Below are 21206 nucleotides of genomic sequence, written 5' to 3'. Positions count from 1 at the left end.
CCCATTTTCAATTTTTGATTAAGAGTGTACAGAGTTTTTTCCCGTCTCTTTTTAAGTTGGTACTTTTTGTGGATAAATTTCTTAATTTCTAATGCATGGTTCTTTACACATTTTTTTAACACCTTTTTACCTCACATATATCACATCATTACATTACAGTTTTATACAAAAACCCTGTAAAGCTCAAAAAAATTGCAATCCAAAGAAGATAAAAATTTTAAATTTGCCTAAAATAGAAAAGAATTGAAATTATTAGCAACTTGTCTTTTTAATTGTTTAACTACTTAGCACTAGTGAGTTGATAAAACTTGCAACACACTCCTTTCATTTGTAAGTTTGCTCCATTTGTTGAGAACAATTCTATCAAAAGAAGATTAGAAACTAGTAACGCTCTTATAAAAATTTCAAGTACGTATACTCCCTCCCCCCCTCCCCCCCCCCCCCCCCCCCACACACACACACACACACAAAGAAAAGGAACAATAAAAAGAAACTAATGAATGTACTTTAGAAGTAAACACCGTACGCCCAAACAAATGTATTCTCCAAATTAACTAAGAGGTTGAAAGTGATGGTTAAACTACTACTTATCATCGTCCTGTGTTAAGTAGTTTTATCGACTCTTTTTGGAGAGTTATCATTAAAAAAGATCATTGGGATTAATGTTGGCCAGGGAACTCATGATAAGATAACTTGATAAGCCTCCAATAAACTTATAGTATCATATTAACATGCTTCTGACTTGCCAACAAATGGTACAATTACTCGTGCCATTTGAGCCAGTAATTTTATTTATTTATTTTTTACTGGGAGGTATTACAGCCTTTCGGCTATGCAGAGCCTTTCCCCAGATACACAATGAGGTGGTACATAGGAATTGATCACGGGTGCTGCTGGTATTTGGTTACTTTCGACCAATTGTGTTAATATATAAATAATAACATAAACCCCATACTGTGGCTCTGATACTAATGGCTGTTCTTAAAGTTCTCTGGGAAAGCTAACAGACCAGGGAATGAAGTAAAAGGTGGCAAATCTGACTAATAATGCCAAACCTAAGAATCGAGATTTTGTTAGTCTATGAAAGCCCCCCGCCCCCTCCTCCCTTTTTTCATTTAGCCTTCTGCACCATGAACATTAGGTTCTATTTAAGCCTATCATGAAGCATTATTGTTTAAAAGAACCAACTAAGCTAAAGCTTTTCATGTTTGATTTGATCCTTCCATTGATTATGCTGTACATCTTTATATGCTTTGACCCTGCTTTCTAACCTGCAAGATTTTGATAAAACTGCTAGCTATCACCATCTGGCATGGAGTAACTCCGAAGCAAAAATGAAAGGTTTCCCAAACCGAAGCAAGAATTGCCTTTGCACATTCGTGTTGTTCTCGCGAAGCAACACTCAATCAAAAAGCACGTGCATTAGATATCGCACTTCTTTATATATTCCAAGTGCTGCACTGCTCCGGTGTCAGCTCAACTGACTTTGCAGTAGTGCGATACTACTGCTGCTGCCTCTGCTTAATCTTCCAGCGGACTATTATTGGCTATTTACAAAAAAATAAGATCAAGAAATGGAGAGCCTTTCATCCGGGGCTGTGATTCCACCTGAGGCCTTCCAGGGTGGCCCGGGTGATGTTACCGGCCTTCTTGGATGTCTATGGCAGCAGGCGAAAGCACCATTGTTGGTGCCATTTTTGAAAATGATGGTCTTTTTGTGCCTGACAATGTCGATACTGTTATTCGTGGAAAGAGTTTATATGGGAATTGTCGTAGTTTTGATAAAGATATTCAGGTGGAAACCCGAGAAGAAGTACAAATGGGAGCCAATGAAGGAAGATTTGGAGATGGGAAATTTAGGCTACCCCATGGTTTTAGTGCAAATTCCAATGTGCAATGAAAAAGAGGTACTGCTCTTTTTTTTTATCTTATAACTTCGTGAATGCTACTATATAATTAGCAATTTTGATGCATTATTTATCAGACGTGTTTATTATAATGCTCATCATATTCTTGAGTGCTGCAACATTTGTTTTACGTTCAGGTGTATCAGCTGTCAATTGGTGCTGCTTGCGGCTTATCATGGCCGACTGATCGAATCATAATTCAAGTTCTTGATGATTCAACGGATCCTGCTATCAAGGTTCAACAACTTGCAAAACCAACTTTTATCAATCAAATAATTTCTCTGAATATATGAGGACGTAAAAAATGTAGCTTTCCGGGGCAGCAGTAGGCTAAATATAAATAGAGGAGTGCAACACTAAATTTTTGAAAAACTTCGAAGGAACAAATCTATCTCAGAGAGGATTATCTGAGAGTCAGAGAAAAAAGAAAAAGATGGCAAAGTGGAACTTCCGAGGTTCACTCTACTTCCTTGATTATGCGAGAGATAGAAATGTTAAAATGTGTTCCTCTTTTAAAATAGTAGCTGCAACTAACAAGAATTCCACTTTTACACTGAAATTCCAAAAAGTCCACCGGAAAAACTTTTTTTCATGCATCGCCAATCGAATACCTGAAAACTGGTTTTCTAACTTAATCACCTCACTAATAAAGGTATACAACTTTTTCTTTTTCTTTGTTCTTTTTAGAAAAAAAAAAAACTAATAGTATGACTCTACCCTTCTTTGTTTTGCCATTTAATGTTTCCAATAAAGATACTCACTTCGATCATATAGATATTACTTTTGCTATTTTTTAGCTCGATCAGCATCCTGGTTTTTTTGGGTTTTATATTGGATTCATGCCACAGGTCCCCAAAATACTACCAATTTTGAAAACCCATCAGCTTTGCATAGCATTTAATCATCAAATACGCTTCGGAAACTTTGAGGTTCTTTTTTTTGGCAAAAACTAGTAGGGTAGACCCAGTTTATGGGCCCCATCCGTAGACCCAATAGCTCAGAATTTAGCACACTATCTTACCAACCTACACAATGAATATGTGGCGAAATTTGATCCGCTAGGTCTAGTAGACCAGGTCTACCCAAATTCTTATTCTTTTTTTTCTGCTCCAAATTGAGATGGACTTGGGTTAATTGAAAATTACAGGCCTTAAAGGAGCAAGAGTGCAAGAGATGGGCAAGCAAAGGCATAAACATAAAGTATGAGATTAGAGAGAACCGCAACGGCTATAAAGCTGGTGCTCTTAGGGAAGGAATGAAGCATAGCTATGTGAAGCTATGTGACTATGTCGCCATCTTTGATGCTGATTTTCAACCTGAGCATAATTTCTTGCGTCGTACCATTCCTTTTCTCGTGCATAATCCTGAGTTAGCTCTGGTTCAAACCCGTTGGAAATTCGGTAGCTTCCTTTGATTCTGCAGATTACACTCAGTTGAAAGCCCTTCAATTTAAGCTGTAGATTGAAGTTTCAACTCGTCGACTTCCTAAACTGTAACTATAAATTTCTGGCTTTAATTGCAGTGAATTCTGATGAATGCTTGATGACAAGAATGCAAGAGATGTCTCTTAATTACCATTTCATTGTGGAGCAAGAAGTTGGATCCCGCACTTACTCTTTTTTTGGTTTTAATGGTAGGATCTCCCGAGAAAAATTTCTCGAGTTCTAGCTCTAACATTAATGTGTTAATCTATTTTACAATCTCGAACATTTGATCGTCATGTAGGAACCGCTGGCGTATGGCGAATTTCAGCACTTAATGAAGCTGGAGGGTGGAAGGACAGAACAACTGTGGAGGATATGGACCTGGCTATCCGAGCCGGTCTCAAAGGCTGGAAATTTGTGTATGTTGGTGAAGTCGAGGTACAGTTCAAAAAAAAAAATGGACCGTACGTTTGAAGTGTAAACTGCAACAGACTAATTTGGCTCGTCCATTATGTAAAGATCAAAACCCAAATTCCCTTAAATTTTGCATTATAGGGTGCCTGATATTCTGTTTGTGCGGTTCCCAATCAGGTGAAGAATGAATTGCCAAGTACTTTCAAAGCATACCGGCACCAGCAACATCGATGGTCCTGCGGTCCTGCTAATCTGTTCAGGAAAATGGCTATGGAAATAGTTAGATGCAAGGTTAAGGCATCTGTTTTTATCTTCATTTAGGGATGAGAAAGATGATTAAAAATCAACGCCACTCTTGACAATTCATGTTCCGTTAATGCAGAAAGTCTCTCCATGGAAGAAGTTTTATCTAATATACAGTTTCTTCTTTGTTCGGAAGATAGTAGCACATATGGTCACGTTCATCTTCTACTGCGTTGTCCTGCCTGCAACTATTGTGATTCCCGAAGTACAAGTTCCGGTTTGGGGAGCTGTGTATATTCCGTCTGTAATTACCCTTCTGAATGCAGTCGGGACACCAAGGTCTCTCCCTCTCTCTCTCTTTATTCTGCATGCCTGAAGAATCTTAGTTCTTTAATTAATAATGCCATATATAGTAACATGTTTTTGCTGCGTTTTGCTCTGCAGATCATTCCACCTAGTAATTTTCTGGATCCTCTTTGAAAACGTAATGTCTCTGCATCGAACCAAGGCCACATTCATAGGTCTACTTGAGGCAGGGAGAGTTAACGAGTGGATTGTCACGGAAAAATTGGGACATGTCCTACAGACGAAGTTGGGCTCTAAAGTTCCCAAGAAGCCTCGTTTCAGGATGGGAGACAGGTACAACTCTTCATCGCACAAAACTATACTCTAGGCAACAATACAAAAGGAAAAACATCATATATAACTTTCATGTATTGTCAGCATCATGAATTGAAAAATATTCTTCCATTCGCATGAATTGTTTAGCGATATGCAACGTGGCCTTCTATTCAAAATACGACATGGATTCAAGTTTTATATTGTGGTTGAATTTGCAGATTACATCTTCTGGAGCTCTTTGTTGGGTTTTACCTATTCTTTTGTGGGTGTTATGATGTGGCTTTTGGAAAGAGCCACTTCTTTATATACCTTTTCCTTCAATCAACGGCATTTTTCACAGCAGGATTCGGGTACGTTGGCACCTTTGTCCCTAGTTCTTACTAAAACTCTTGCAGCCTGGGAAAGAATCTTTTGGATTGTCCAAAGGACACATCTGTACCATTTTACTACTATTATTTTTCAGCTTCTCAAGTCAAATAATAGTGGCTGCTTAGTTCTTTTATGTTGTCAACGAGCATTTCCAGAGAATACTTTATCCGCACTTTCCCATGCAACATGCTAATAGACCTGGATTATAAAATCACAATCGCCATTACTTATTCACTTTGGCCGTCTAAAGAAATGTACTGCAATTGAACGCTAATTCGCTAAACTTGGTATGGTACCCTCTCTGTCTCTCTTGCTCCTCATTCTTGAAACAGAAGGAAGAGGAAACATGTTAATAGGGAAAATTGAGAAGCTGCTACTATAGGTGTTTACTTATTATAATTTCAATGAAGCATATTGTGTCAGCAAAATCGTGGAAAGTGCCACTTGCCTTGGTATCATCAAATTTTAACTTCAGGGAAGCAAATAGGGAAGTGATATTTGCGCTCCTAAATTAAAATGCAAGAAGCTAAAATAGAAGTGCGAATAATATCGATTCCCAGCAAATGGCATCCAGAAAGTACATTTTTTTACTGATTGCAAATTTGCGATTGCCTCGAGGTTCATTCAGACGAGTAAAAGCGCTCATATAGATAGCATCTTAAGGTTTTCAAAATGAAGGAAAAGAAAGATTCCAAGGTTTTTAAATAGGATAAGCAGCACGTCAGAAGCGAAAGAGAATATGCCCCCACCTAATTTGGGAATATTTCATCACTTAAAGAGGTCATTCTAATCTTTCGATATTCAGACTGTTCAATGACAATGATTTAAGAAAGGTAGGCAGCATGGAAGTGCTCACTCGCCCACGAAGGCCCCAAAAACCAAAATAAATACTAATTAAGTAGTAACACAAAACGTGAGGGACCAAATGTAACTCCCCCCCATTGCACAGGTGACATGCCCTGAGTTTCCAGTTTCTAGGATACTGATTTACAAATGGCAATTGGGATCAGTTCGTAACTCAAGAGATTTTGAAGTCAAGTTTAAGATCTTCACCCCAAGAGATTAGCGTTACTGCTTGCACTCAGATGATGCACGGATACCTTACATTTTCCATTCGAGCAATTTTATACTGTGTGCTAATAACTACTGGGAAAAAAAAATCAATCAGAAGCTAAACAAAGCAAAAACGGTTCTATAAGGTTAATGACAAAACCAACCCTCTGATCTCAACTTAAGATTTTCTCATCGCTGGTATTTAGTGGTTTAAAACAGCAAGTAACGAAATACACTCTCTCGTTTACCAGTCAAAGAGTAACATGCCAGCTAGTACGAATGATCAGTTGGTTTAGCATATTAAAACAGATGGTAACTTCAAAATTCCCACATGTTTAAGTAGATAGCATTCCATGTTTGCTCAGACAGTTGCACTCGGAAATTGTTAACGTTTGCTCAATAACAATTGAAAGTAAGAGAAAACAAATAGACTACAGAATCTACAAAATTGAAAATAATTCTAATGCTTGAATAAAGTCATTTCAGCATGGGCTTGAAGAGATGGGTAGGAGATGGATAGAAGCATCTTTTCCTTGTATCCCGAAAGAATTTTTGGAACACTTGCTGGAAATATATTCTTTATTCTTGATAAATATGTGAAAGACTTTATTGTATGTTTTATGTCAAGCTTCTAGGCTGCTTCTACTCTCTGATATCCTCCTTCTACTTTCTGGTAACCTTCAGAGACAACATCCACTATGTCATAATGTCCATATCCATGAAATAGAATGTTAATTGGACTCTCTTCATCTTTCTTATACTCTTCACCATACTTTGCTATATTTATTAAATTACCAGAGCTTCTATCAATCATAAACACAGAAATTGGCGCCCTGTGATGATAAAGAGAGAGTAAAATTTCAATAATCCACAAGAAATTTGAGTATTTAAAAACCTATCATGCTACAATATCAACAAAGCATATATGCCCTATGTTGCAAGAAAAAATATCCACAAATCTTTCACATGAAATGGTCCTTGCACTATACTGAACTCAAAAATATTGACAATCTTGGGTTTAGATGAACAGTCACTTAGTCAAAATTAGCTTTCCTTTTGCCATAATTCCTAAATAGGTATTTAGAATAGAAAACAACTAGCCACACAGTCTTTAATAATCACCAACCAACTTTACGAGTTTACCTACTCCTACTAGTTCTAAATTTGTTGCTCTTAATGCTCAAATGTTACAAACACCCTACCAACCACCAAAGACCAAAGACCAAAGTTGGATACGGAGAATAAGGCAACCAAAGCAAACGGTAAAACAGTATGAGCAAAAATTAAGACTATGAAAAGAGATAAAGTGAAAAAGCACTCACTTGAGAACATGAGAAGCCATTAGCAATTCTGGTTCCCCGCCCCATACATAAGGTTTTTCAATTCTTTCCACATATGCATCAAAATCTCCTTCAATAAACCTTAAGAACAGCACCAAAATATATCACACAAGCATAGCATCCAAACTCTCCATACATAACTAAATAATAATTAAAAAACTTAAGAACACTCACCATTCTGCATCTTTTCGCCTCTTTAACAACTCCTCAACAACCTACGGCCCGGAGAAAAAAATTCAGCAAATTGTTCAAAAGCAAAGGCAAATTCAGCAAAATAAAGAAACATAAAGAAATGAAGCTGTTAGATTATACCAGAGCTCTTAATTCATCAGCGAGTTCCCTTTGGCGGTTTTCATCAGGAACACTCTCCCCTTTTCTCAACCATGCCACGTGAGCTATTGCTCTAAACAGACATCTCCCATCTGCTGGCACCCCTGTCTCCATGCAATCATTCCATCACAATCATTGCATTACAACAAAAAACGGATTTCTATTCTTCCGATGATAGAGTAGTAATAAAGTTGGTGATCACAGCTCGGAATTCAAAATCTGGATTGCATATAATCGAAAATTAATCCATTACAATCATTCCATCACAGCAACAACAAACAACAGTGATGGAGTAATGCTAGATTTGGCATCAGAGTTCGAAATATGGATTGCATATAATCGAAAATTAATCTGATCAAACTCCATATAACTAGAAATCAGCTTCTCCAACTAAAATACGTGTAACTCTAAAAGTGATAAGAGCAGTAATAGAATACGTAATCTGGATTGCATATAATGGAAAATTAATCTCAAATTAACATCATCTATTCAAACTTCATCAAACTTTATATAACTAAAAATTAGCCGCTCCAACTAAAATACCTGTAACTCTAAAGTTGGCACACTTTCGATTTTCTACAACGGTCATTGCTGCTGCTTCATGTCTGAATTCATCCGTTTCCCCATCGACGAACTCAGATGAATCCGCTAACAGCGGCAATGGGGGCGCGGCTAAGCAAGCGCAAACTCCAAACAATAACCACGCAGAATCACGATTGTGAAGCCAGCGCGCCGGCCTGGCATCCCAAGCCACATTCCACGAGCCTTCACCTTTATTCATCAATTCATCGTGGTGGTGGACGAACACATTCCTCTTGGTTCGGTGGAGATCCAAATCCCCGTCACCGGCGGGAAGGATTGCATGCCATATAGACGCAGCGCCACCCTGAGCGGAGGTGTCGACGAGACGACAACTACTGGAGTGGTGTCTCCTTTGATCGGCGTTGGCAACCACTACGGATTTCAAAAGAGGGCTGCCAATGAGCCGATTGTGAACAAGAGCCGCTGCCGAGCTGTGGGCATGAGACAAGAATAAAGTAGTGAATAGCCAAGATTTAGGGCGAGCACATAGTGCACTGAGCATCACCGGAATATTATTCGATACGGTTTCCCTACTAGCCTGCTTTATTTGTGGTAAGATGTACTCCGGACGAAGGCTAGACGAACCAACGCACCCATCGGCAATGGGAACAAGATACTGAAGAAATGGTTACTATTGCGTATGAGCTGTGTTGGGTTTTATCGGAGGCGGGGGCTGGGCTTGGGAGTTGGTGACGGCGACTTAGAGGAGCGGAAAAGTAAAAGAGGAGTGCATCTTGTTGTCCGTGGGGCTGGGGGCCACAGTGGAAAAGGGCAGCAGCTCCTGCTGGCTGAGGTGTGAGCCTCTGAGGTATCTGCACACGCTATAATCGGCTTCCAGAGTCTCCGCTTTTTTTCTTTTTTTCTTTTTTTTCAATTGAAGGATTTGAGCCCTTTGAAGGTGGTTTGCGTCAAATGACCGGCTTGGCCTTTAGGTAAAGCTTCTGGTCGGATGCTGCCTGAGTGTTTGCCAAAGTATAAACTTAGAGAATTTTTAAAACCCTAAACTAATGATTTTAGAGCTTGATTTTATGTATGTATGAATGTAAATTTTAAAATTACAGTATCTATGATATTACTATAACTTATAAGTAAATTTTCGTATATTTTAATGTCTTTCATATTAGACGATTTTTTAAGTGATCCAATAGAATTATGAAAAGAATGAATTTATTGGAATTTGTTTAGTTAACCAAATTTAAAATTGTTAACTAACATCAACATGTTTGGATAGGTATTATTTGTCAATAAAAATTAGAAATTCTCTAAATAATTTTTTTTCAATAACATTTTCATCTCACAAACATTTACATTAATGTGTTATAATATATATAAAAAAGTTTTTTGGAAATATTCTTAAATCCAAACGCATTGTTAGAGCTTCGAATTCACACCCAAAAAAAAAAGGAAGCAAGTTTTAGAACATTTATTGGGCTGCGAATTAAGTCAAACTTTCAAATTTGGGATTGGAAATGAAATCAATTACTACTACTTATTTTCCATGTCCTTGAAGTGAAGGGTAAATTTGGTCATGTCATGAGAGGATGATGTAACAATAATCTTATGATAAAATAAAGAAAATATTATTTGTACTCAATTTTTTATTAATTACACTCTTATCATTTATTTTATCATACATTTTAATAAATAAAAATTATAATGAAAGTGAGATTGACAAAAACTGGGAATACACAAATAATTTTTTAAAAAAATACTTAAGGTGGCCGTAACCTCACGTGCACGTTGAGAAATTTGGTGAGTCACGTGCTCCGTCCGACTAACAGACAGCATCGATTGGTAGCTTTGATAGGCTGACAATTTCGTTGTACGGTAGATTTTCTCGCGGTGACCGGTGGGACGAACCCAATAAAAGTCTTTTTTATATTTTACAAAAAAGGGAAAAAAAAAAAACCTAATATCCCCTTTGGTAGCAATAATGGCTACACCATGCAGAGCTTTTGTCTATACCATCTAATTTTGGTAGATCGTATTTTTCATTTTCATTTGGTATATATGTATTTTGTGGGGCTTTAATTTGGTATCCCATTTTCTTAGCTGATGAAATAGTTAGTACCAGTAATATGCAATCACTTGATTGCTTTTCTTGCACCTCTTATTATTAATTATATCACAAACAGTTGAAAAATCTTTTCCCTGATATTTTGCTTTCAACTTAATTGTAGTAGTTAGAAGGAGAGAAATTAAGTTGAGAATTGCCTTCCTCTTTGCTCTTGAATTTCTACACATGAAAGCTCCTCCACCCTTTTTTTTTTTCCTTATTCTTTCCGAAGTGATTGAACTTTGAAGACCAACAAATATTTGACAATACGTTTTCTGTCCTTTTTGATTCGGTAGGAGTGTCATTCAGTACAGCTACTTTATGTCCAAATTTATACATATTAAAAAGTTTGGACCTTGACAAATGTGACAACCTAAAATGCCCTACAAGAAAATGGAAAAAAAAAAAAAAAAAAAACAGCTTGTCAAACGTAAATTGAATTGCTCCTCCAAAATTGCGGACAAAAATGGTTGTCGATCCGACTCTCATTTGTGATTTGATTAATAATATTATTATAATCATTGTCGCCGCCTAGTGTCTGCATCTGATTGGCTTATTTTGTTGCTTCTACTATTTGGTCTTCTTATTGTTCAAAAAAATTTGGGAAGAAATGTTATATTATATATAATGACATAAGGACATAAGGAGTAAGGAGTAATGTTATATTATATAAGGAAGAAATGTTATATTATATATTATATATATAATGACATAAGGAGTAATTACATCACAAGTGCATAATACAAATTTTTCTGCGAAAAATCACAATTCAACAAAATGGACATGATATACATACACGGAAAAACTTAACTACCTTCCATAGAGAAACAAAATTCTTCTTCTTTTATTTGTGGTTGCCGTTTCATCAAGGTCAAAAATCTTTATATGAAGTAGGGTTCATGCCCTAAAAAAAATGTTCCCTTCGTACTTCTATTTTCCTAGAGACTAATTGCGCAGTTTTGTAATCATAGATGGAATAATTTGACTAATTATAGTGGCATAGTAATCACACACACACAAATAAGGTCCATAATGCTTAATTACCTTACTATATATAACCTACTAATGAATCAAGTAGATACACTATTACACATCCTTTAAATTTTAGATTTTACTGTGAAGGTAAAGATTTGAACTCCTAACTGTATACAGTGAAATCTACGATTCTGCTTCACGCGATTCGATGGGGGGTGGCCAATTCGCCAAGTTGGCCGAATATTCTGAACGCAAGCAAATGGCATATTTTGCCGGGTCCGGGGAATAAGAGGTGGAAATTCCAAAACAGAATGGTACGTGTCCGTCTCCACCATCACCTACGTAGAGCTAACGTTCACGCATCGAATGCTGGCTTTTTACGTGGAAAATTCGGGACAGCAAAATCCACGAAGACGAGTCTGTGTTGTGGAAGAAATCCCAAAAAGTAGGAGTATTATATAAGTATATATTAGCCTAGTCGATGTAGATGTTGACAAGAAAAACTTCCCAATTAAATCGATGAACAACGGCTGATATCACGCCTTTGATTTGTATTTATTATTATTGATTTTCACAGCTTTCACGAGCCAAGGCTTCTTCTTTTTTTTTTTTTTCCAGATGAACCGCTACTTTACAGCTCCTCCATGTAGTGGCGGACCGTACAGAAATTTTCCCCCCCACCCACAATTTGCATTATTGTAATTTGGATGCTTATTCTGTTGATTGGCTTGATTCTCTCATATGTGATTGGTTGGTTGTTCTTCTTTCAGGCGAATCAGGCCCAGGCCTACATTTCTTGTTTGTTTTCTTTTTTTTTTAACCTCCTAAGGTGGACTTTCACCCATAACTTAAGCTTTTTGAATGTACATCTTTGCTTTGCTGCATGCAAAAGTTTACAGCAGTCTTGGTGATTTCGTTCAAAAGTCCAACTAACATGAAATCGGTAAAAGACTGGATTGGCCTTTGCATGGTTTGGATTAGCCCACGTAATGGGTTTAAGTGAGGGTTGGCCATGAAACTTTACAGAAGGAGTACGGGCCCTAAGGGTAATTCCTTTTAATTCAGCCCTTAACAACTTCTAAACTTTAAAATTTAAACTATTATCCTTGTATATATATCGAGGGACTGGTACCCCAAAAGTAGAGGTGGCAATGAGTCCCAAAATCCAGCGGAACCCCATACCCAAACTTAATTTGAGTGGAATCAATATGTAAAATATGTGACTGGACCTAATCGGGGGAAATATACCCATCTAAAATATGGATCTAATTATGACTTAGTTGGAACTCTGAGAGGTCTTTCTTTCCCCCTAAAACCTATTTAATTAGGTTGATTTGCCTACAAGTTGAAAGCCACCCAAAAACAGTCGACAATAGTGTGTGCGTCTAGTAGTACCAGTGCACTGTTGTTTGTGTGTGTATTTGATGGTGGAATTAAAGACAAAAGTACTGCTATTGCACTTGTGAACGTGTGTGAGTTTGGGTTTGCTTCCTCATGTTAAGACTAGAAAACTGGTCGTTTATTGATATAAAGTACTGATTAGCTCACATCTATGTACTTTTATTTGTATGAGAGTTGGTCTTTTATGAATTTGACATCTAGTAAATTTTGTTTAGTTTGAAGAATTGTCATATGTATATATAAAGAGAAGTGTAAAACTTTTACAAATTTAAACAAACAGACTCATTAATGATATTAGAGAAAAAAGCAATATTGAGGCATTTGATTAAGGGAAAAAAAAGAGTTTAAAAAAATAAAATATAATTTATTGAATATTTTGGTGTTATTAAAATGGGTCTAACCCATATTTTGCAATCACAATTAAGTCCCGCCGCCCATTTGCCATCTCTACCTTAAGGGACTATAGCATTTTTGTGGGACAAAGATCATCATTTATGTACATGCTTTGAAAAATCATTTTTTTTTTTAAATTATCAACACTTCATTTGTCTTGGATTTATTTTTAAAGACTTTAAGAATAATAAAATCTTGATAATAGTAGTTCAAGTGGCAATATTCTCACATTATTTCTTTGTTTTTGGCCCTTGTTCATTTAAGTACTTAGCGAGAGTGTCAAATCCTAATCTTTGTGTAGCCTCTAAGTTAAGAGCTCCCTTAAGTTCTATACATTTTATATAGCTAAGTGAGCGACTTTGAAAGTGATCTGTAAGAGTTACTATAAATCGGCTAGCATGCTAATAGCATGCCATGATCTTGGAAAGGAGTGAGTTTTTTCTCTCTTTATAAACTTTTTTGTTTTTCCCCCAATTAAGAGGTAAAAAGTCAACTACAGAAGTGGAAGGTCAATTTGGTTGTTATCAATGCTAAGGCCCAACAAATATTATATAGAGTATTATTGTCATGTTCACACGTGCTTTAAATGAATATATTATTTATATTCTTTCAAAATAAGAAAAGTACCTGATGATTGACAATGTTATGCTAATTGAACATATGATGACGACAAACCCTAGATTCACCTTTGTACTTTTTCGCAGACAGACATGATAGAGACATTTAAAAAGTTTAAAGTACCATATTGGAGCATTCTTTTCGGGTCATTCCATTCATAATTTTTTTTGAAGTGACCAACTATACCTTCATGTATAGTATAACTCCTTCTGGAAGGACCAATCTCGAATTCATCCAATTATTCTTTTCCAACTATGTAACTCTAAATGATGTGACCGTGGTCGAGAGAGAGGGGAAAACCAAAAACAAAAACAAAAAAAAGGGGGTAGATTTCTTGATTTCAAAAAAAGTGAAAGGTTTGTGGAAATCATGGTGGCAAACCTTGCACTAAGTATAAGGTTCCAATATGCTCGTGAATCTTTTCGTGTGACAGTTGAGTAATCTTTCATTGTATACCACCGAAAAAGAAAAAGAAAAGAAAAGGACCTCTTCATCATTTCAATAAAGTGGAAACACATTTACAGGGTTTGGGCCATCATTTTTTTTTTTCTTCTTCAAGAAGTCTGCATGGCGCGAGTCCCATGCCTCACCTTTCTTAAGAAAGGAATAATTTGCGTAAGTTTGCTTCGCATCCTAACCTTGTTACGAACCCCAAATGGTCCTCACCATTTTGCTTTTGAGATTCTCCCTCATTTAGGGTCCGTTTGTTTCGGGTGAAAATGTTTTCCAGGAAAATATTTTCCTAATTTCCCGTGTTTGGTTGCACAAAAGTTATTGAAAACATTTTCCTATGTAAAATATTTTCACTCATCTTATGGAAAACAACTTCCCTTCCAAACTTACTGAAGTTGTTTTCCGAAATGCATGCATCCCGCCTGTAGTATGTTCCAAACTTACTGAAAATATCTTGTAGTATGTTTTTTTTTTTTTTAGTGTAAATAGGAGGACTCGAACCCAAAACCTCTTCCTTACACTCCCTCCCCCGTACCACCCAATCCAACCCAACCCTCCCCCTAGTATATTCAAAATAAAAAAAAAACATCATCCTGCTCATCTTATGTTAGTAATTAATTATGTATAATAGGGACATTCTTTTCTAGAGAAACTTTCAGCAATGAGAGTGCAAGATATATGTCACAATAAGCATTGCATGTGATTGATATTTGACACTAAATGGCCAGTAATTTGTTTATTGCTTAAGGAGATATTTTTTATTCATATATACATTTCTCCAAGATTTTTTAAAGTTAAACAATGAGATAAATTTTCTTATTTTGCATGGGAAGAAGTATGTAGTTATAATGTGTAGAAACTAAACATAGAGATAAAAGTGAAAATATTTCAAAAGTTAAACAAACACCAGAAAAATGAAGTAAGAAAATATTTTCAATAAGCTAACCAAACACCTGAAAATGATGAAAGGGAAATGATTTTCATCGAAAATTACTTCCACGGAAAATATTTTCCCAAGGAAAACATTTTACTTCCAACCAAACAGACCCTTAGTCAAGAATTTTTCTCCCTAGTACTTGTATTTTGTTTTCATTTATATTAAAATTCCTTAGTACTTGTATTTTGTTTACATTTATATTTTTTATGTGATTGTAGGTGGACTCTTTTGTATCAGGGTTGATAGTAATTTTATTCTTGGCGCGAGAAAAGGGGCTGAGGATAGGGGTGCTCCCCCCTCCCCGCCCTAACTTCTGAAAAATTACTGTTTTACGTATAACAATTTTTAAAATTTGATTTTAACTCCTTATTTGTCACCCCTCTCCGAAATTTGTTTAACTTTGTTGCCTTCCATCGCAAAAATATCACAGTTCTTTCTCATCTTTAATTTTATTTTTTATTAATTTCTTCTTCTAGCCATATGTAGCACCATACCGTAGAAGTAATTTTTGTGCTTTTATATGTAGCATTGTATAATAGGTGTAATCATTGTGCTATTTTTTCTTCGTTCTCAGAAAAAATAGTACTCTATTTGATTCAATAAGTTTAGTTTGCAGCTATTGTACATAGGAATAAATATTCAAAATTTTATTTCTTAATTAACATTTTTAATTACAAAAAAAAAACTATCGATTTCATATTGTAAAACCACTTATATATGGCTCTTTAATCTCCAAATTCACCCCTATTGCCACATTGTGTCTCCGACACTAGTGGCTTTCTACCAAGTTTATAGGTCAGCTAGTAGCATACGAATGTTGATGCATTGATTGTAGGGCAAAAAATGGGTCTTGGTTGACTAGGCATCGTTAAGGTGAGAGACGTATTGATGTAAAAAAATTCAACGTAAATTACGGAGTTTCAAGATTAAAGAATTAAAAAAAAATCTCATAAAACATGTTCTTCCCGTGGCAAGGTACCTATGCAAATTAAGGACCAAAGAAGAAAAAAATGCTAACTTAGAAAAACTATAGGAAAATAATTTTTCTAGAAGACCCTTTTGCTTGGTCACATCATAATTCATTAGTAGTCAAAAGTAAAGGTATGCAATATTCCAATTCATTAAATTCTCGAAAATTTGTGGGTATGGCTGGTCAATGACCTTGTCTTTAGCAACGAATTTTTTGTTATGGAAAGTGAATGCATGCGTACGACGCGGCCTTAGCAACAAATTTTGAGGTACAATTTTATAAAATCACGCACTTCTTTTTCTTTTTCTTTTTGTAGATAAAAAGTAATATAGTGTTGTAGTACATTATGTATGTTTTATGTATTATAAGAGTAGATTCCTACTCCAATTGAACTATTCGTAGCTGTCAAGAATTAGGTGGATGGTACCAATTCAAGACTCATATGCCAAAAACCATCACATAACTTTTTCACACTGATATTTCTGAGTAATGCAAGACCTCAAGTGCTAGGAGTCTTTGGTTCAAATCTCTCTATCTCTTTTGACTTGTTAAGTTTCACTCCTCACCTGCTAATTTTTTTTTTCAAATGAAATTGAATATGTCCTCTCGTCTGTTACCTCTAGATAAATATATAATAAAACTAATTCTAGAAATGGGTTGGCCCCTTCTCATTTGTTCTTCAGAATTGATTATGCAAGACATGTAACCATCAAAGTCCAAACATATGAGTTATTGCATTCGCCATTTTGTATATTAATTTGTCATATTCTCAAGAAATATATATATGGAAAAAATTTTCTAGAGAATATACTTGAGTAATGTTATGCAAACCTTCTTAAGACGTGACTTGAGAGCGAAAACATGACTAAATAAATAAATAAAAGGTGCTCGGAACCTTTCTTTTTTAAGTGTAAGTAGGGGTTTTGAACCGAAACGTCTTACTTAGGTGCTCGAAATTTTAAACAAATTAATCTGTTGCAAATAATTTCACTATTGTCTAGTCACTTTTTTTCAAGAAATGGTCATAAATGAAACAACTAAGAGAAGTAATTTTTTTGCCTCTCTCTCTCTCAAGAAGGCAAGCATTAAAAGATTAATGTATAAGAATCAGAAAAGTACATACTTTTTCTTTGAGAAAAGGAAATGAATGATGACAGTAATAATGATAATTATATGGAATCAATTTAATTGGAAAAGACATTTTAAAGAAAAAAGCCCAACCAATAAAAATGCACCAACCAGTAAAATGTAGGCACTAAACCACCGAGCTTTGATTCAGTAGCCATAAAAAAGAGAGTAAATCACTCTTTAGATTGTAGGTCGAGGGTTCAAACTCCATTTGTAGTGAAAATATCTAAAGGAGATGTCAGAACACCCTTTTAGTCTAGTCGACTCTGTAAACTTGCTAATCCCTGATAGAGTCTTTTTAGACTCCCCATTCCTGTAGAGTATGATAGATTAGATTATACAAATGTTATCGTTGCAAAAAAAAAAAAAAAAAGATTAAATGTAGTCACTACTTGCACGACATAGCATAATCCAGGGCTACAAAGATCTTTGACAAATGTAACGCTTTTGCCTTGAGTGTCATTTCTTATATGATACTAAAGTAGGAAAGATTATCCATTTCATTAAGTTTTTTTTCTTTTGTTTTGGAACAATTATGCTCCATCATATTCTTTTCTGTGTTTTTTTCCTCATATACCCTTCCATTAATACGAGTTTTGGTGTAGTATTTATTATTCCCAGAATTGTTCACCAATAAAATGATTTATTTGTTGATAAAGATGTGCATTAAATATGGGCATGGTAGTAAATTGATAAACTAACTATTCTTTAAAAAAGTAAGCAGGCCTATAATTAGAGACAAACACAAAAGGAAAGTGAGTACTCCCTCCGTCCCACTTTGATAGTTCTAGTTCTTTTTTCACACAGTTTAAGAGAAAGTAGTTAACTTTGTTGGAACAATCAATTTAGGTAACTATTTTTCTAAAATACCCTCACATTAATTAGAGTACAACTTTATGGGAACTTGAATTGATGGTAAAAAAAGAATCAATTCTCGTTAAATAGGGTAAGTTTATAGTAACAACAACTTACATTGAATAAGGATATTTTAGAAAAATTAAAATACAACTACATTCTTCAATTGGAAAGTAGACTACAATTTGGGACAGACGAAAAAGGAAAATAGGACTATCAAAGTGGGACGGATGAAGTATATTTTTATGGGATGGAGGAAATAAAAATAAATATGTACGAAATCACTCATTCTTAAAGACCTTGAAACACATTTATATAGCACAAAGATTTAGGCAATCAATCATGAAGTTACATTTAAATATAGGTATAACATACTGTTCATTCTAGTAATTACTATTAGTTACATTTGACTTTTGTAGTAATTATTCCATTGTGAATAATTATTTTCCTTGACTTCTAAACCTGTAGTTTCTTTCATGCATCAATATCACATGATAGAAGAAATTAGTCACTCTTCTTACAATTCATCAAACAGAGAGTTTCCTTTGTCCTTCTCTAACCAATAATTTTTATTCGTGTACTCAGTTTGGCTCAAAATAATAACTTTGAAATTTGAAACCCTCCGAATTATAAATACTATATACACTTGAAAAAGTAATGACTTACTATTCTAAATATCAATTCCAATTATCAAATATTACTGAAGTTCCTAAGTTTTCTAATTATTGTGAAAATTACATATTATTAGTTTATATTTCTAAATCTTTGTGAATATTTGGTACTAACTACTAAAATCAAGATATTTTTTTTGAAGGAAAAAATCAGGACAATTTCAAAACTATGGAGTACCTATAAAACCTATGTGCTCATGTGTATCACACTCCAAATCCCAAAAACATCCAAACACAGTCACATGTAACATATGTTTCAGTGCCCTAACAGACGTGCGGTTGAGCGTTTTTCCTCGCCATTGGGTGGTGTTTTTACTTTTTATTCATTTGTCACGGCCACAATGCTTTGAATAAATGTCCATGTCCCCACTCCCGGCCCCACCATTGGCGCTACATAACTAAAACGGGGATACTACTAACGGTAACGGAGCACTCTAGCTTTGTCTAACCTGCCGCCCCGGTAACAAATAGGGTCCGGTTTCTGGTCCATCTGGACCTGTTTTCTTTATTTATTTTTTTGTTTACTGAAATCTCTGCAGTACGGCTGTACGGGTACTAATGACCTACAGATGTCCCACGATTATTATTGTAATTCTTTGAGATTTTCCTTTGTTTTTTGACATCATAATTTTTTGATTAATTTTTTGTACACTAACAGTGTATAAATTATCATCATTGAATATATAATAACTAATAAATAAAATTTGTATTTAAAATTTAAATTATATATATATATCATGCATTTAATAATGATGGTATATATACTATCAACGTATATAAGATTAATTTTAAAATTTAATTCATGTGGTAAGTTTGATGAGAGTTACTTTTAGTGTAATTAAAAAAAATAATGTTCCTGTAATTGTGAATAAATGTAAGGAGAGTCCACCATAATTTACATAGGCGCTGCAGTGTGTCTAATTTTATGACTGTATAGTGCATAAGAATATTCGGCAACGAAGAAAAATAATTGTTATTATAAAAAAAAAGAAAAATAATTTTTTATTTTTCTTAATTTTTACACCTTTTGAATCTTGGAGGCGCCCGCCCTTATTAGGAATGCCTAGGATGAGTTAATAGTAATAATGCTGACTATGAAACAGTTTATATCTCTCATTTAGTATTTTTTTAATTGAATTTGTTAATTCGATATTTCAAAAACTCTTAATTATAATTTCACTCGTATCTTTGGTCAATACTTTGGAAAACTCTTAAATGTTAGGCGGACTAAAATGACGTTACTTGTATCCTTGGTAGTAGCGTTAACTGTTAAGTCTCTTTCAACACAAGGCAGTTGGCAAAGTTATTTAACCACTCCCGAAGGGTGAATTTGGGGCACTCCTACAGGACGAAAATGCCCTTCCGTAGCAATGTGAGTAAGAGGTACGAGGCCTTCTCTTAGTGAGCCATGTTTTTTTGTGTCTTCAAATTCAATCAGCCAAAATGGTTTCCTTAAAATCTTCATGCAGATTATTTTATTTTAATAGAAGAATCTTCATGCAGTAATAGTGTTCATATTCTCTAGATGACTATACTGTAAATACTGCCAAAAGTTTCTACCAATAAGTAACTAATGTGTGATAATAAAAAATAGACCGTAGTAATCAATTATGCGGGTCTGAATAAACTTGTTTATGCAAAATTTATTAAAAATAATTAGTAATAAATTGTTCACTTATAATTTAATGTAGAATATGCTCAAATGTTTGCTCAAATGTTAAGATTTTATCACTTAACAATTCAGTAATTTAACAAATTCATATTTCAGAAGTTAGATTTTAGATTTCAGTTTTATCAAGCACGCCCTTTGTTTATCAATACATTCGTTGCATGCACAGTTAACATATTAGGCATTTACCTCATTTACAACATATATTTTTAACATAGTAAAAATATGAGTAAATAATTTTTTTCTAATCCTTGTACTGACCTATAGCCACTTAGCATTGATATAACTCTAATAAGATGCTCAATATTGATGTGTTCATGTATATGCTACTTCAATATTCATTGTTATACAAGCATTATAAAATTTATTTTATAATTCTCTCCTTTTTTTTGTGTAGTGAATGTTTGATAGTTATAACAATGAAAACAATACCAAATAGTGAGTTCATCAATATATTTTCAATAAATCTAAATAGCGAAACAAATTAATAATCGACCAAACAAATAGATGGCAATCATCATATCCTATTTTTTACGGGATATCTAACTTATAAATACGTAAATCTAGTTCATAACTTTCTTATATCCAATTAACACAATCCTTTCAAAATAGCAAATTATTTATAATTGATACAAAAGCATTTATCATTCTGTTTCTCGTTATCACAATTACACAAACAACATAGTCCACAAGAGATAATAGCTCAGAATAATATAATTTCTCCAATTTAAAAAATTGTTGTATGGTAAGTGAACTGTCAATACTTATCTATAAATATGAACAATATAAGATATTGT

General features: G+C 34.7%; 2 protein-coding genes across 4 annotated transcripts; one reads left to right on the top strand and one right to left on the bottom strand.

Annotated features, from left to right (window-relative positions):
* Nucleotides 1-1543: 1543 nt before the first annotated feature.
* Nucleotides 1544-5212, top strand: LOC113730717 (glucomannan 4-beta-mannosyltransferase 9-like). The gene is made up of 9 exons (XM_027255589.2): nt 1544-1907; nt 2045-2143; nt 3055-3307; nt 3430-3540; nt 3633-3769; nt 3923-4036; nt 4128-4327; nt 4433-4627; nt 4828-5212. The coding sequence occupies exons 1-9, from the start codon at nt 1575-1577 to the stop codon at nt 4991-4993; spliced, it is 1608 nt and encodes a 535-aa protein (XP_027111390.1). The 5' UTR covers nt 1544-1574; the 3' UTR covers nt 4994-5212.
* LOC113730718 (OVARIAN TUMOR DOMAIN-containing deubiquitinating enzyme 4) lies at nt 4082-9127 on the bottom strand. Of its 3 annotated transcripts, none has more exons than XM_072078718.1 (5): nt 8245-9127; nt 7684-7805; nt 7546-7586; nt 7354-7452; nt 4082-4657 (listed from the first exon to the last, which is right to left on the bottom strand). In XM_072078718.1, the coding sequence occupies exons 1-5, from the start codon at nt 8783-8785 to the stop codon at nt 4651-4653; spliced, it is 810 nt and encodes a 269-aa protein (XP_071934819.1). In that variant the 5' UTR covers nt 8786-9127; the 3' UTR covers nt 4082-4650. The 3 variants fall into 3 exon arrangements, with proteins under 3 accessions (XP_071934819.1, XP_071934818.1, XP_027111391.1); XM_072078717.1 differs by having other exon boundaries at nt 4082-4650; XM_027255590.2 differs by lacking the exon at nt 4082-4657 and adding an exon at nt 6345-6864 and having other exon boundaries at nt 8245-9120.
* Between the last annotated feature and the right edge of the window lie 12079 nt (nt 9128-21206).

The sequence above is a fragment of the Coffea arabica genome, chromosome 2e, assembly GCF_036785885.1.
Source record: "Coffea arabica cultivar ET-39 chromosome 2e, Coffea Arabica ET-39 HiFi, whole genome shotgun sequence".
Classification (NCBI taxonomy): Eukaryota; Viridiplantae; Streptophyta; class Magnoliopsida; order Gentianales; family Rubiaceae; genus Coffea; species Coffea arabica.
Note: the sequence above shows the minus strand (reverse complement) of the source record. Positions and strands in the feature narration are given on the sequence as shown.

Bases quoted from the DNA above. Each gene is read 5' to 3' on its own strand.
- LOC113730717 (XM_027255589.2), top strand. From the start codon at position 1,575: ATGGAGAGCCTTTCATCCGGGGCTGTGATTCCACCTGAGGCCTTCCAG. The intron at 3,308-3,429 runs GTAGCTTCCTTT...CTTTAATTGCAG, and splicing joins TCAAACCCGTTGGAAATTCG to TGAATTCTGATGAATGCTTG. The intron at 4,328-4,432 runs GTCTCTCCCTCT...TTTGCTCTGCAG, and splicing joins AATGCAGTCGGGACACCAAG to ATCATTCCACCTAGTAATTT.
- LOC113730718 (XM_027255590.2), bottom strand. From the start codon at position 8,785: ATGCTCAGTGCACTATGTGCTCGCCCTAAATCTTGGCTATTCACTACT. The intron at 7,453-7,545 runs GTGAGTGTTCTT...GCTGTTCTTAAG, and splicing joins AGGCGAAAAGATGCAGAATG to GTTTATTGAAGGAGATTTTG. The intron at 6,865-7,353 runs GTGAGTGCTTTT...TTATCATCACAG, and splicing joins ATGGCTTCTCATGTTCTCAA to GGCGCCAATTTCTGTGTTTA.